At 52.7% G+C, this 16909-nt stretch overlaps 1 protein-coding gene across 1 annotated transcript in view; it reads left to right on the forward strand.

The window, feature by feature from the left end:
* Positions 1 to 3016: 3016 nt before the first annotated feature.
* Positions 3017 to 16909, forward strand: part of ACVR2B (activin A receptor type 2B) — a 32550-nt gene continuing 18657 nt past the window's right edge. Inside the window, exon 1 of the mRNA XM_065933011.1 lies at positions 3017 to 3230. Coding sequence (XP_065789083.1) covers positions 3179 to 3230 — 52 coding nt within the window. The 5' untranslated portion in view covers positions 3017 to 3178. The remainder of the gene's footprint in view (positions 3231 to 16909) is intronic.

Below are 16909 nucleotides of genomic sequence, written 5' to 3' on the forward strand. Positions count from 1 at the left end.
TTGTGCTTCCTTTAAGAGTTTGTCTTGCCAGTTAAATGTACTTAAGCTTCACAATAGAACACGTTATGACTATACAGATACCAAGTAGTATAACGCTATAGTCTTCTGTCTTCTGTCATTAACTTGATATGGAAGGATGCCATGCTCAGCTGTTTCTTCCTGATCCCTTGGTTGCCCACCTTGATCACTGAGGAAGGAAGAAAATGGGAAGAGTGGTTCGAAAACACAGAATTCCTGAAAGGCAGAATTCCCTGCCATAAATTTTAGAGTGGACATTTGTTGGGTTTTTGCCTTTCAACTTCCCATCATCTCATACCTGATATTTCAGATACCCAGCATCACCTTCCCAAACAGCCTGTGGGCACGTGAGCAAATGGTGGTCGAGACAGAGGCTAATCCTATGAGCCTAACAACATGGATTTCAGCTCTGCAAGAGAATCATGGGAACTCCCCATTCCAGTGGGGAGTTCAACTCCAGCCTTGCCAGTGGGGAGTTTCCGGTGGGGGGCTCTAACGCAGAAACCACCTTAATGTGTCTTGGGAACAGAAAGTAGGTCAGTGTGTCTGGCTGATGATGGTGAGATGGTGGAGGAAGTAGGGCTGTTCATATACCAATTTGTTAACCATCGTAATAGGAAACCATGGGAGGATTTGAAGCAAGGGAGAAATGTGAAGTGAGTCCCATTTTGAAAAGATCATTTCAATTGCTATCCAGAACATATAGCCAGGCAAGAATGAAAGAAGGTGACAAGACATGATTTTAGCTCACTGCTCTTGCAGTGGTCCACAAGTTAAGGTACTGGGTGGTGACAGTCTATTTGGAAGAGAAGTGGATTGATGGTGGATGTGTTTCTGAAATTAGATTGCTGATGGACTGAATATGGGAGGAATCAAGAATTACATAAAATTTCAACTTGAACTGTTGGCTGGTTATGCCACTGATTCAGACGTGTACAACTGGAGGAGTAGATTTATTGGGGAATGAGGACCTCTGCTTCAGTTAGGGCAAGTTCTAGATACCTGATAGGCTGCCCAATAGAGATGTCAGGTAGGCATTTGGTTATATGAATTTGAAGTCCCAGAGATGCCAGGGTGGAAGATGCAGATGTGTTGGCTGTTTGGACCACCCTGAGCCCTTATTGTGATAGCCTACCTGGTGTGGAGTAGCAGAGAAGCAGCAGCCAGTCTAATTGTTGGCACGCGCATTATGGTCGCTACCTTCCAGTAGGAAGGAGGCAGTGATTTATCTTTCCTTCCAAGGAAATGACAGTTGCTTTTCTTGTCATATGTCCATCAGTATAGCATTCTATAATCTGTAAGTGACTCTAAAGTGTGGTCCCTGAGGTGTTCCTAGTACTGTGGAAACTAGGGGTGGTGGACCCTCATTTCAACTTCATTGATACACTTTCTACAAAGTGGACTTTTACATAAGGTTTCGTTTGAATAAGGTTTCTGCTATTTAAAAAATGTAGAGCATGGAAGGAATCTAGCCTACTCACATTTTCCCCTTATTTATTTAGCCTCCTTGCTTTCTGTAAAAGGAAACTGAGGCTCAGAAAAGTAAAACAACTCAGACTTCCAGGCTCCACCTCGAGCCTGGCTCCTCTTGTCCTGCTCCAAGAAAGGCTGTGGCAAATCAGGAGCAACCAGAGGACCATTTCTGTAACGAAGGATTCCGCCCCTCATCCCTGAGATGTGAGCGGGCTTTCCCTCTTTAGCTGGGAGCCTCATCTGCTGCTGCTGCTAAGTCGCTTCAGTCGCGTCCGACTCTTTGCGACCCTATGGACAGCAGCCCACCAGGCTCCTCTGTCCCTGGGATTCTCTAGGCAAGAATAGTGGAGTGGGTTGCCATTTCCTTCTCCATCATGACCCTCCCAAGCCCTGATTGTAGTAAGGATGGTGGAAACCAACCCAGAAAACAAGGGGCTCTCAAGAAGGCATCTGGGGAGTGAAGAGGGTAGCAGAGACACCCGCTGGACAAGCTCAGCTACGGGAACAATTGAGAACAGTTTTGAAGGTGCATATTAAAGCGGGGGTGGGGTGGGGTGGGGTGAAGGTGGGCGGGCGGAGGCTAGGTGGGTGCAGTGCTGAGAGACCATTCGGGGTTAAGGGTAGAGAGGCAAGTTGCTAGAGGCCCTTTTCCATCTGCTGCTGCTCTGCGGGGGCGGGGCTCCCACTCTCCCTCCCTGGGATGTGTCCAATTTCAAGATCCCCAGCTGTGCCTTTGTGTGTGTTTGGGGTTGGGTTGCAGGCGTAGGAGACCACTTGTCATTTTAGGGAAATCAGCCTTTTTTTCTGCAGATTAGTTCCCATCAATACAGACACGTCTCCTGTGGTTCACTGTGACCCCCATCTCAGGTGGGGAGACGGAGGCGCAGAGGGGAATCCAGGCCAGAGTCCGGGGCGACCCAGCCTCTCCGCGGTCGCAAAGCAGCATGCGTTCGGGAGCGTGGGCTCTAGAGTGCAAAGCAGGAATCACGGTGCCGCGGCCACGAGGTCCCGGGGTCCCGGGGCTAAGTGGTCCAGGACCCAATCCTGCCAGCTCGCCCTGCCTCGCCCTCGGGTCGTGCAGTTTACTCACGCCTTCCGGACCACGCCGGCCGGGGGGCGGGGCCTTCGTTTGTTGTTTATCTGGGGCCCCGCCCCCGAGGGGGGCGCGGACCACGCGGCCGGAGGGCCCGCCTCCCCTCCCCCTCCCCGCCCAGCTCGCCCGCCTCTTTGTATCCAACATCCGGGTTTCCCCGCTGGCTCGGCTCCGCGGCCGCGGCTCAGGAGCCATTTTGGACTCGGTTCAGCTCCCCTCCCCCCCACCCCTCCCCCCGTTCATGGCCCCTCCGGACTCGGCCCCTGTGCCCGGGGCCCGGGCCCAGCCCCGCCGCGCGATGCCTGAGTCGGGCGCGCCCTGGCCCGCGCCCCGCCGCCGCCCCCCGGCCCCCGCATCGTCCCGGAGCCCGGGCCGAAGCCTGCGCCGCCCGCAGCGGCCCTGAGCCCGGCCCCGCCGTCCGGCCCTTGGAGCCTGCACGCTGCCGGGGACGAAGGCGCAGGAATCGCGCGGGGAACGAGGCCGAAGGAAGGAGCGGGAAGGAGAGCGCAGCCGCCGCCGGGCCCTGCGCGCCCCGGGAGCGCCGCGCGGCCCTGCCCGCGGGCTCCGGGTGTCCGCGGGGCGGCGCCGCGGAACATGACGGCGCCCTGGGCGGCCCTCGCCCTCCTCTGGGGATCTCTGTGCGCCGGTAAGAACGGGGCGCGGCGTGGGGGGCGCAGGAAGGGCACGCGGGGCGGTTTCGGGCGCCGCGCGGTGTTTACCAACAAAGGGCGGGCCCGCGGCCTCCGTGCCGCGCCACCTGCGCCCAGCTTGCACCTCCCGGGGCGGGGACAGGGGGCGCGCAGGGCGCCCCGCTCGCTGATCTTGGTGGGGGGATGATCTTGCCTGTGCGGCGGCCTGCGGGGCTCGCGTTCGCGGAGGCGACCCCAGGGTCGGGGTTCAGGCTATATGGGCGCGTGGAGCCCAGAGAGAGTGAGATGAAAATCGGAGCATGGGGAAGGTGGCCAAGGGGGGCGGGCAGATCTTATACGGACGTAGCGGGATTGTAGGTGCAGCCTCGGCTGGGGGCAGGATTGCGCGACCCTCAGAGCCACTTAGGTGTAGCGGAGCGAAGCGGGCCGCTTCACACAGCTCAGAGGAGTCTCTTGCACTCCACCCCACCACGTCTGCGTGGTGTTCCCCGGGAGGCGCGCCGTTGGCGCCAGCTCCCACCTGCGCCCGCTCTCCCTGCGGCGCCCCGGTACGCGAGGTGCGGTCACCCTGAGGAGCTGCTTTATTTTGGGGCACCTGGAAGGAGAGGTGGAGCGAGAAGAAAAACCAACAGGTCTCTGTTCCTCCTGACCTCTGGGAAAGCACGTGGCGGGGGTGGGTGACCCTGCTAGCGTTCGGCTTGCGTGCTGGCGGCTGAGGGTCTGTGGGTGCCGGTGTATACACGCGGAGTTGCGCTGGGAGATCGCTTTTCCCCCTGGCCGGCGCACAGATTTTACTCTGTTAGCGGTACTGGGACGCGCCCTCTCTAGTGTGCGCGCGCGGACAGGCTCCGCACTCGGCTTCGGATGACTCTGGGCAGCCCTGGGAAGCCGCGCGTCAAAGCTTCGGGGAGAAGCTCGGGATGGTCTCTTAGGCTGGTGCGCGGCAGCCGGGGAGCTGGTCCTGCGCGTCTTTGTTCCCAGCCCCCATTACACATGCAGCGCGGGTCCCCTGCCGCCTGCGGTGGCAGCAGCTTAGAGTCTGGGAAACCCGCGAAGGGCGGGGCCGGGAGTGCAGGGGCGGGGCTGGGATCCCCAGGCTGCTGCGGGGGTGGGGATCCCGAATCTCCTTATCCCCACTCCCACTCCACCGGCCTCCTTTCCGGTGTATCGTGGCTTAGCCGTCTGCACCGAAGGCTAGTAAGTTCTCCTTGTGGGGCTTGGAGCTGCGTAACTTGAATGCAGCGACTGGAAGACAGAGACCCCTTGTTGGTGGATGCATGCGTGCTCAGTCATGTTCGACTCTCTGCGACCCGTGAACTGTAGCCCGCCACGCTCCCATGTGTCCATGGGATTGTCCAGGCAAGAATACTGGAGTGGGTTGCCATTTCCTCCTCCAGGGGATCTTCCCAACCTAGGGAGCCAACCTGGATCTCTTGCATTGGCAGGCGCATTCTTTACCACTAGCCACCTGGGACGCGCCCCCTTATTGGTATTTGGGCACAATATGGAAGGGGGTCATGGACCTTTTGGAGCCATTTCTTGTGTCACAGAAGCAAAGTGTCCGTAGTGTTGAACCTGTTCCCTTCTCTGCCTTTGAAATTTTGCTTTGAGATGCTTTACTCCCAAGTGAGATCTCTGAAGTGAAGGAAGACATTGGCCTCTAGAGGGAAGGGCTGCAGCTAGCCTACTTACTAGTCAAGCAGCGGCTCACGTAGCTGTCTCTGGATCCCTCCTGGAGGTGCTGGGCTCTTCCCTAATTAACTCTTCTGTCCTGACCAGGCTCAGGTCCCCGCCTGATTAGGTGAGGCAGGATGGGATTGGGTCCCTGGGATTTCCATCCTCTTCCCTGTCTTGGGCAGTGCTTGTACGTGTGTGCTTAGTCGCTCAGTCATGTCCGATTCTTTGTGATCCCATGAACTGTAGCCCGACAAGCTCCTCTGTCCATGGGGATTCTCTAAGCAAGAATACTAGAGTGGGTTGCCATGCCCTCCTCCAGGGGATCTTCCCAACCCAGGGATCAAACCCAGGTCTCCCGCATTGCAGACGGATTCTTTACTGTAGGAAGGTGGGAGTCACTGTGTGTTTCTTATGGTCATATCAGCCAGTCCTCTGGTGGCCACTGCCTGACCTGTGAGGAACTATGGGAGGAGCCTCCACAGACCCGGGTGGGGGCTGAGCTGGTCCTCCTGCTCCTCCATCCTCCTGGATGTGCTGCCTGCAAACCCTGGACTTGCTGTTTAGAAGTACCTTCACCCCCTTGTAGAAGGAAGATCTAGGACAGCACTGTCAAACAGAGATGCAGAGGGAACCACACGGAAGACTTTAAACTTTTCTGGTAGTTTTGAAAAAGAAATAGGTGTGTCTTAGCCTCCTCAGGCCGCTATAAGAAAATACCACAGACTGCGTGACTTACCTCTTTTCTCACAGTCTGGAGGCTGGAAGTCTAAGGTCAGTATGCCAGCATGGTCAGGTTTTGGGGAGGGCTGTCTTGCTGGCTTACAGATGGCTGTATTCTCACTGCATCCTCACATGGCTTTACCTGGTGCTTCCAGTGGGCACTGTTTGTTTTTTTTTCCTCTTCCACTAATCCCATCAAGGGGTTTTGCAAAGACACACACATCACATGCCCATCACATTGGGCATTAGAGTTTCAAGTAAGAATTTTGAGGGGACACATTCAGCCCATAACAAGGGCAAATTAATGGTATATTTTATTTAACCTAATGTATACGCTGAAGCTGAAACTCCAATACTTTGGCCACCTCATGCGAAGAGTTGACTCATTGGAAAAGACCCTGATGCTGGGAGGGGTTGGGGGCAGGAGGAGAAGGGGACGACAGAGGATGAGATGGCTGGATGGCATCACCGACTCGATGGGCATGAGTTTGAATAAACTCCGGGAGTTGGTGATGGACAGGGAGGCCTGGCGTGCTGCGATTCATGGGGTCGCAAAGAGTTGGACACGACTGAGCAACTGAACTGAACTGAACTGAATGTATATAACACAGTCATTTCAACTTGTAGTCAGTATTAAAACAGACATTTTACATTCTTTACTGTCGTCAAAATCCACAGCATGTTTTATACTTACGGACTGTCTCAGTTCAGACTTTGTACATTTTAGATGCTCAGCAGCCTCATTTGGCTAGTGGCTACCATATTAGACGATGCAGGCCTATTCGAAAAGGCAGAATGGATGCTGCAGTCATGGTACACAGTGTTTGATACAAGATCAGTGTTAGTGAGTTTTGCAAGTCTTCTGTGATCCGTGCCTGGCCAAGTGTCCTTTGGAAACAAGTCATTTGGCTCGTGTCTTGCAGCGGATATCCCAGACACACATCTGTGTATCCCCCAAGAACTCCTGACCTCTGTCTGTGTACTTGGGCTTTAGATCAGGGCCTGTGGCTTGGAGAGTATGTTGAGTGAAATGTCAGGGGCCCTTGGCTGGGGCGGAGGACCAGATTCCTGTCTGTCCCGTCAGAAAGTGCAAGCCCTGACTGCTCCATGCTGTCGTTGTGGGCAACTATTCTCCCACCCAAAGATGTGCTCCATTTCCTCCGGGGGATGTGTGTATGCAGTGAGTGCAGTGACTCTCAGGCCCAGTGTGGTGGTAGCTCTCAAGGACACAGACCAGAGAGTCACGGGCCACCATACCCTTCCCCGGGGAAGCGTGTCCGTGGCCTTGTACCTGCTAAGCACTCCAGGCTCTGCCCTGGCTGGCTGGCCAGGCTGCCCCTTGGGGAGGAGCGGGCACTCTCAGCTCTTAGAGACGCTTCCAAGGTAGATGATGTGAGACACTCACCCAGCCTCCCAGGCTGTCCACATGGGTGAAAACACAGGAGAGAGACCCTGATGGCCACCCACTACTCTGCAGGGTCTTCCTGGGCATTGCGATTCGCCCAGATAGCACCTGGACTTCTGGCACTTCGGCGAGGAACTTCCTTTCCAGGGAGCCGAGGGAAGCGTGCCCGTGGTACACGCTGAGGATCTGATGAGTGCGTGTGAGAGTGAGTGCACACTCACTATTTGCACCGATGTCAGGTAATTGTGGCCCCCTGGATGGGGTTTTGTGAAGGCCGGTCTCCCGGCCTGTCCTGCCCATTGTTTCGGGGCAGCATTGTTCTGAGGGACAGCCAGCTGTCCTTGGTGGATATGCTGCACCCGGCGGGTCCCACCTACCTGTTGTGGCCACTGCGCGAGACTTCTCCTTCACTTCTGCCTCTTGTGACCCTGCCCACTGTTCACAACCAGCCCCGGCCTCCTCCCCGCACCCCTCACCCCCACCCCTTTCTTTCAGGAAGCCCTCCCTGATTGCCTGTGCCTTCAGCCTCCCACCTGGGAACTTAGGGTAGTGCCAGTGAGGACCAGAGTACCCTAGATCTACTTGTAAATACTGGCCTTTTACCAGGGACTGGGGGACCTAGGTAGGTGGTAACTGAGCCGGATCCTTCTTTTGAGAATGACCCTGGACAGACAGCCTTCAGGCAGGGTCCTGGCTGGCTAGACCTCATTCTAGAGCAGAGTTTCTCAACCTTGACACTGTTGACAGTTTGGATCCTGTGATTCTTTGGTGTTTGTATAGGTGGGAAGGGGGGTGTCTTGTTCATTGTAGGGTGGTTTGCAGTATCCCTTGGCCTCTACCCTCAAAATGCAAATAGCGCTTGTAATCTGGAAAGCCAAAAATGCTTGGCCTGGAGAGGGCATAAATCACCTGATTGAGAACCTGATCTAGAATGTTCTAGATTTTAAAGGGACAGAGAGTTGTGGGAGATGGGGTTAATGGCTAATACCACCCCCCTTCCTCCCTCCCCCCAGCGGTGCACGCGCACACACGCACTCACACTCTCCTCCTAAGATTCAGGGCGGCAGGTTGGGTTCTAAAAGTCTGGGAGATTCCTGCTTCCGCGTCAGGGTTTGGCTCAAACTTGTGGTTCAGGAGTGCCGCTGGCCACCGTGGAGAGAATCCTGGCGTCCTTGAGTTTTCCCAGAAGTGGTTCAGGTTTCAGGGAGGCGGCGATTGCGGGTGGCCGGACCGCCTGCCCGCCGCCCCCGCCCACCTCTGAGTGCAGCGCCAGGTTCGCATCTCGCCTCGCCCGCCTGCCGGGGCCTCTGCGCCGCTCCGTGTCCGCGCGCGCACCTGGCAGCCGACGCGGGCCCAGCGGAGCACCGGGCATGCCCTCCCCCGCGAGCCCTGCGAGCGGGCCGGCCGCCGAGCACCCTGGGGAGCCGCCGCCGCCCTGGGCCTGGGGCTCCGAGGCCGTGGACACCGGGGCGGGGGCGCCGCCTCTCCCCAAAGGTATGGGGCAGCTGCGCAGCTCCACCCGGGCCCGGGGAGGTGCGGTGGGCAGCGCGGCTGGAGGCCGGAGACCAGATGGGCGCCGGCACCACGGCCCGACCCGGGGGTTGATCTCTTCCGGCGCCTGTTGGCTGTTCTTGGCAGACTGGCAGCTCCCTGTTCCTCCTCCACTCCTCCCCTAGTGTACTCGCGGCCCGAGTCAGGAGCCTTCTCCGGGGGGATCGCCTCTCTGATCTTGAGATCAGCAAAATACACCTTGCTGAACTGAGTACAATTACAGAGTGGGAGGAAGCAATCCCCAAAGCTTCAGTTTCCAGTTCTCCCTGTCGCCGCTGTGTGGTGTGTGAAGTGCTTAAAGGTTTTTATTTTGTTTGTATTTATTTGTTTATTTTGTTGGTGTTGAGACTTTCTGCTTCCATCTTTTGGGGTCTTCCCAAAGGGGACTTTGTTGCCATCTCAGGATTCTTTATCTTTTTTCTCTTCCCTTCCATTCTGTCACCTGTTCTTTGCTCCAAAACAGACACCTCCCCTTTGTTGGGCCTTTCTCCACCAAACTGTGGCCTGCCATCCCAACCCCAGAGGCGCCTGGTCTTTGCGGTCCTGCCCCTGGATGCCTTGGTTGTTGGGTGGGGATGGGGGAGAGGAGAGGCCCCTGGCCTTTTCTGAGTCTGACAGTGAAATTTCTCAGTGCTCTCTCTGTCTGAGACTGTGGTAGGTGCTGGAAGCCGACTGCTAACGCATGCTGAGATTGTCGGGAGTTCCTTGGGCCTCCCCGGCCCACGATCAGTCTTGGCTTCCTGCGTTTGGACAGCCCCGTGCCTTGCCCTGGTTCTCCCTGTCTAGCTGTGCACACACTGTGCCGTTTTCAAACTCTCGCAGGGACTGGCGGCCCTAAGGGAGTGTTTTCAGTCACCACACGTGATCGCTGGGAGTGGGTGTGGGAAAGGAAGGTTGCTGCCCCAGTGGGCTGATGTGAGTCCTCCTCCTCCCGGGGTGGGGGCGATGACTTCGAGGGGTCTGGCCTGCCACTCACTGGGATGACTGCTCTCTGGCCGGTCTCTGGGCTGGAGCTGAGGCGTTTTGTGAGGTGAGTGCATGTTCTTGTTTGCAAACGTTCCTCTGCCGACTATTTCAGTTCCACTCTGACAACCAAGGAGGCTAAAATTAGTTCTGGGGAAGGAAAAGGAAGGCTGCTTGGAAACCCAAGCACTTGGCTGGAGGATGGAGGAGGCTGCTTCCTGGGGCTGGTGGCCCAGCGTTTCGGGGAAGATGTGACCAGACCAGCTGTTGTCTGTCCATCCGAGGAGAGGGAGGGGCCCCTACTCGCCTCCCGGGCAAGAACCAGTGAAAATGGGAGGCTGACTTGGAAGCTGCTGCTACTGAGTGTTGGTGCCAGGATGTTTTCTCCTCCTGGCTGGTATAGTGGGGCACAGTGCTCACAGGTATGAGGACAACGCCTTTTAACGTCCGGTATCACTGACAACCCTCCTTCCCCCTTTCCTCTCATTGACTCAGAAAGCACGCGTGAGTTCTCAGAGTCTTGAACTGGCAGCCCTGGGTTAAGAAACCATTACTGTATTCTGTTTGAGAATTACCCTCCTGGCCGAGTTTGACATTCCCTTCAGGGCCTCACCCTTGGAACCGCTGACTTGGGTGGGAGTGAGTGCGTGCCTGCCTGCTGCCAGAGAGTCACGTCTGACTCTCTGTGACCCTCCGGACTGGCACCTGCCAGGCTCTTCCGTGCATGGAATTCTCCAGGCAGGAATATTGAGTGGGTTGCAGTGCCCTCTTCCAGGGGGTCTCCTGACCCAGGGATTGAACTCAGGTCTCTTACGTCTCCTGCCTTGGCAGACAGTTCTGTACCACTGGAGGGTAGGGGTTAGAGGAGAGCCGTAGGTGCTCTGAGGGCAGAAGGGAATCAGAGTTCATGCGCTCTGGAGCTTAGCAAATAGAGGGGCAGAGGACTCAGGTGAGCTCTGGTTTCCCTTCCCGCCTGGCTGGTGCCTCCTGTGCAGCCCCCACCCCGACCTGAGAGTGAGTCCTGCAGGGCTCCGTGGGGGAGGCGGGCCGGCCCAGTGCGGTCCTGCCTCCCCTCCCGGAGAAGCCCCTCCCAAACCTCCGCTCATCCTGGGGTCCCCTGGTGGGCCACCTGGGATGTAGTTGATAGTAATAGTCACTTTGGCTGTAATTTCTTGGCCCATTTAAAATTTTTGTTAATTTTTAGTTTTATAAGTAACACATATGAATTCAGTTGCAGAAAGTTAGATATTACAGGGGAAACCATGGTCTCTCTTGCCAGCTTTGTCTGCTCTCTGAATCCTCCTCCAGAAATGAGCCTTCTCAGGTTGGTGGAGTTGGACCTGTATATCTATAGAAGTATTAGACTTAGAGAAAGACAGAAAGCTGTTTTTTTTCTTTTTAACCTAAAATGGTATTACTCTTTTTCAAACATTTAACTGAAGTATAAATTATGTATAGGATAGTGTAATTATCATAAGTGACAACTTGAGGAATTTTCACAAACTGAATATGCTGAGGTCATCAGCCGCCAGATGGAGATGCTTGCCCCTTCCCCACCGAGCCCTTTCTCCATTCCAGTCTTGACCCCTAAATCCTGGAGGGTAACCACTGCCCTTTTTTAATAGCATATGTTAGTTTGACCTGTCATTGTGCTTTGAAGTGAAGGGAACTGAAAATCTCTCAGTCGTGTCCAACTCTTTGCCACCCCATGGACTATATACAGTCCATGGAATTCTCCCGGCCAGAATACTGGAGTGGGTAGCCTTTCCCTTCTCCAGGGGATCTTCCCAACCAAAGGATCGAACCCAGGTCTCCCTCATTGTGGACATATTCTTATCAGCTGAGCCACAAGGGAAGCTGTTTTTGTGCTTTAAACGGATGTAATCTTGCAGGGTGAGCTGTTTTGTGTCCCCATCTTTTGCTCACCGTGTTTCGTAACTTGCATCCACATTGTCACATGTCATGGTTTTGGTGGTGTGTGTTTTTTTTTCCTCACCGCACGGTGTGCAGGATCTTAGTTCCTCTGGCCAGGGATTGAATCTGTGTCCCCTGCAGTCTTAACCGCTGGACCACCAGGGGAGTCCCTGTCATGGCTTCTTAAGCTCAGAGACTTGTTCTGGCAGTCTTTTTCAGTGTATATGGATCTACCTCAGTCTTTTTAATAGCATGAAGTTTCAGAGCTCGGAGATACGCTGCGTTTTGTCTGGTCTCCTGTTGATGGACTTTCTGATTGCTCGCAGTTTATGCAGGTTGTTTGCTAAGGGTTGATGACAAGAAGAGAGAGTTCGGAGTCCCAGGGCATGTATGTTGTGAATTTTAATACAGATACTGAGAAACGATTACACGTGGTTATACTGTGTGGTGGTGGTGCGTATGTGTGTTTGTGTCCCTGTGTAATGGTAGGTTACAGAGCTTGGAAATCGCCCACCTCATGACGGGTGCCCGGACAGGAAGGATGCACACTCCCTCTGACCTGGTGCCTGAAGAGATCCCGAGAGGCTGCTCCCCACGTCTCAGTTACTGTGCCGACAGGGGGTGGCAGTGGACTAACCAGGAGACAGTCCGGGTTTGGGGTGGATGTGCACGTGTGTGTGTGTGTGTGTATGTGTGTGTGTGTGTGTGTGCTCACCAGTCAGGCTGCATGCTGCCTCCACCCCCAGAGAGACTGAGGCTCTCGCTGAAGGTTGTGGGGGGCAGGCTCTCCTGGTGCACCCCGTGCATTTGACAAGCTCTGGGCGTGGCAGGATCTTGGTGTCACGTGTGGAGGTAATGGAGGTAGGGGGGATGGGAGAAGCTTGTCGAAGAATGGTTCCGGAGTCTGGTGAGAGGCTTTTCGCAGCAGAAGGGGCTGCAGTGAGCTTCAGCTCCTGGATGAGTGTGTTCCTTGTTGCCTTGCTCCCTCTTCTGCCCCGACTGGCTGAAGAATTCAAGAGGGCAGGTTGAGATGACGTGTTCTCCAGAGCCCCTGCTTCCCCAGCTCCTTGCTCACCATGCGCTCGTTCTCACTGCTGTTTACCTGGGATTCCTTGTGTGAGCCCACTTGTCAGGCCCAGTTTGTGGAGCTGGGTGGCAGTGGGTTAAGGGTACGGTTTCTAGCGTGAGTGGCGTCCCAGCCAGCTTTCCCACATTGCACAGGTGAGGGGCGCTGTCTGGGTCCTAATCTGCTTAGGCTGTTGTACCACAGAATGCCGCCGACTTGGGGGCTTCAGTAACAGAAATTAATTTTCACAGCTCTGGAGGCTTGAAGTCAAAAGACCAAGATTTTGTCAGGATTGGTTCCTGGTGAGCCCTGGCTCCTTGGCATGCAGAGCGCTACCTTCTTGCTTGTCCTCACACAGCCTTCTCTCTGGGTGTGTCTCTTCCTCCTCTTATAAGGACAGCGGTCCTATTAGAGCCCCGCCCATGTGGCCTTGACTGACCTTAATTACCTCTTCAGAGACCTTATTTCCTAGTATAGTCATCTTGCCGGCTATGAATTTGAGGGCAAGGTGATGCAGTTCAATTCACAAGAGTCTAAAATAATGAAGTTGGTTGAAAGGGGATTGTTTTCCCTTGACTTACCCTTTGGAAGGGAAGTTAACTTTCTTTAGGACTCTGCTTTGGGGTCAGTGTTCTTGATGAACACTTCTATGGGCAGTCTTATTCACACTGGTGATCTCAGTTGCTGTGAATGTGTGGAGGTGTCCCCTTGAGGAATTATATATAGTCCTGAAAATATATTTAAAAACTGGGTCAGAGTAGATATGGAGGTTCCCCTCTTTTGATGATCAGGATCAACCCTCTTTCTGAAGGCACCTGGACAAGATGAACAAACAGAAAATGCCTCTGGCTGAAAGCATTGCACAGCTGAGAAGATAGGGAATACCCACCGGCCAGGATCTGTGTGCCAGCAGAGGCCCTGGGTGGTGACTGTTACATCTGAGTCTGTTTTCAGTTCCACATGGGCAACTGAGAGGCCGAGCCTTGCACTTGACAGCCTTGCGGGGTGAGGAAGACAAGAATTGGAATTTTAAACAGAGGGTGAGTATAGTGCGTCCTTCTTTTTGGCTTGGGACCCCAAGATATAGAGTTGAGGGGGGAGCCAAAAGAAGACAAACTCTAAAGTGGGATGAAGATGTGAGGTGGTAGAAATCATGTTGCTTCTCAGCTTTCTCTGCAGCCAGTTTAGGAGTCTGTGTGGCCATTGGCCACTCGGGTATTTGCTTTCCAGCTTCAGAAATTTACTTCTGTGGGTCTTTGCTGTTCCTTTTGTCTTTATGGGTTTATGCCTTAAAACCCTTTTCTTTGCTGTGGTTTTAGTGGGATTACAGGAGGGAGCAAAAATAACATTTGTGTATAATCCTTGACCTTTTATCGACAAGCTCTCTTGCCAGTGTCCTTCAGGAATGATGGACTCTGGAGAAAGGCACGTGTTTTGGAGAATGGTCCTGGACCCTTGTTTTTTTTTTATTGCTTATTTTAGTTTTGGCTGGGCTGAGTCTCCGTTGCTGCTCGGGCTTTTCTCTAGCTGCGGAGCGCGGGGCTGCTCTCCAGTTGCGCTGCTCGGGCTTCTCACTGCAGTGGCTTCTCTTGTGGAGCAGGGGCTCCAGGGTGCACGGGCTACAGTAGTTGTGGCTTCCAGGCTCCAGAGCACAGGCTGAGTAGTTGTGTTGCACCAGTTTAATTGCTCCGTGGCATGTGAGCTGTTTCCTGATCAGGGACTGAACCCTTGTCTCCTGCATTGGCAGGCGGATTCTTTACCACTGAGCCACCAGGGAAACCCCCCGCCCCCCACCTTGTTCTGTGGGTGGTGTTAGGAAATCGTTTACAAAGTCGAAGTTGAATGTGACTCGAGGTGACCTAGCTTCATTTCTTGTTCTGCTGGCACTAGTAGTAAAGAGCCTGCCTGTCAGTTCAGGGAACGTAAGAGATTTGGGTTTCATCTCTGGGTGGGGAAGATCCCGTGGAGGAGGGCACGGCAGCACACTCCAGTGTTCTTGCCTGGAGAATTTTGCGGGCTGTAGTCCATAGGGTCTCAAAGAGTTGGATACGACTGAAGCGACTCAGCTTGCAGGCTGGTAGAGCTCCTCTTGTCACCCTTGAAAATTGCTCCTGAACTTCCATTTCTGGAGATAATAGTGAACAGAACAGCCAAAAAACCTCGTTACACAAGACACATGGAAATCCTGGATAATGTATAGCGAATATCCTTTTAAAATGTATATGCATAATTGCATGTATAAAAAAAGGGAGAAGTAAGAGTGGGCTGGAAACTAGAGCTGTACCCTTTCACTGGCTAAAGCTGCTTTTTCCTGAGGGACTTTGGCTCTCTCCATATTTTAAAGATGTGGGTTTAGTAGCAGAGTGTGAGGCACAGGAGATAAGATGTGGAACTGAGACTGAGGCTCTCACATGATAAGACTTCTGCAGGGTTATTCATTCAGTGAAAGTATGGACCAGAGGGAACATTCTTTTGCTGATAAAGGGAATAGATAAATTGTTGATTGCTGGGGAGGTGGGTAGTTTCACTTGAGAATTTGTAACCATAGATCTGTGTGCTTCCATGAGCTTGGAGTTGAAGTTTATACCATCTGTGTTTCCTGGGAACCTGAAGTTGAATAATTACAGTGATTCCAGATTGGTAATGTCCTAGAGAATTTGGCAGAAGCAAAAATATAAATTATTTCTGGAAGTTTGCCCCCTCAAACTTGGCTTCACTTTTTATTCCCACAGAAAAGGCCGCCACTGAACATAAGTTCTGTATCCAAAAACAGAATCCAAAATTCCAAAACACACAGGGAAACAAGATTCCATGAGTGAAATCATCAAAAGTAACAAGTGGGATAAATAGATGTTCAGGAAGTTAAATTATGGAGTTTATATAAGCTAGAGATTTGGAAGTATAACAAGGAATGGAAGTATCAAAATTGACCAGGAAGTTTTTTTTTTTTTTAAGGAGAACTTGTCGAAATAAAAAAATAGATTAATTGAATTTATAAATTAATTAGAACTGAATAGCAAATTAGACCCAGCTAAAGAGAGAATTAATTAATTGGAAGTTAGATCTGTGGAATTATCTATAATGATGTTTAGACACAGATTTGAAAAATATGAAAGCAGAGTTAAGAGACTGATCTGATGGTCTGATGCTTGTAATAGGAATGTCAGAACATAGAACAGGGAGATATAAATAGATGCGGGAGAAGTGGAAACAGTGACAGATTTTATTTTCTTGGGCTCCAAAATACTACAGAGGGTGATTGCAGCCACAAAATTAAAAGACTCTTGCTTGTTGGAAGAAAAACTATGACACACCTTGATAGCATATTAAAAAGCAGAGACATCACTTTGCTGACAAAGGTCCATATAGTCTAAACTATGGTGTTTCAGTACTCATGGATGTGAGAGTTGGACCATAAAGAATGCTGAGCGCTGAAGAATTGATGCTTTCAAACTGTAGTGTTGGAGAACATTCTTGAGAGTCCCTTGGACAGCAAGGAGATTCAACCAGTCCATCCTAAAGGAAATCAACCCTAAATATTCATTGGAAGGACTGATGTTGAAGCTGCAATACTTTGGCCACCTGATAGGAAGAGCCAACTCTTTGGAAAAGACCCTGATGCTGGGAATGATTGAGGGCAGGAGGAAAAGGGGGCAACAGAGGATGAGCTGGTTGGATGGCATCACTGACTCAATGGACATGCGTTTGAGCAAACTCCGGGAGATAGAGAAGGACGGGGAAGCCTTGTGTGCTGCAGTTCATGGGGTCACAGAATTGGACACGACTTAGCGGCTGAGCAACAACAGTAAGGAATTTTTCAGAGTCAGTGAAAGATGTGAAGCATCAGATTAAAAGCACAGCCTGCTGAGCAGTATGGCAGCTCACTGCAGTATGCTTGCCTGGAGAATCTCACAGACAGAGGAGCGGCGGGCTGCAGTCCAGGGGGATACAGCTGAAGCGACTCAGCACAGAACTGCATACGCCCATGCCTCTGAGCAGTACAAATAAATTTAAACGTGTGGCTCTTTAGTGCAATTGCAAGAAGCAGATCTAAGAAAGCAACCAGAGGGAAAAGACAGAATATCTACAAAGTTAAACTAATCATAGACTTTTCTGCAGTAATGGTGAAAGCCAGAAGACAGTGGAATAATACCTTCAAGATGGTGAGAGAAAATAACTCAACCTAAAAGTTTGTGTTCTTCTAAACTGTCAGTTAGGAAAAAGAACAAAATCTGTTAGGAAAAAGAACAAAATGACATTTTTGGAGAGATAAACCAAGGCTTCTTTATCCAAAGATCTGTACTGAAGGAACGTGTTCTGTGGGAAGGACAGTGGTCCTGGAAGGACGAGTGGAGTTCCAGAATGAATGGGCGTGCAGA

Source organism: Muntiacus reevesi, chromosome 4, assembly GCF_963930625.1.
Source record: "Muntiacus reevesi chromosome 4, mMunRee1.1, whole genome shotgun sequence".
NCBI lineage: Eukaryota > Metazoa > Chordata > Mammalia > Artiodactyla > Cervidae > Muntiacus > Muntiacus reevesi.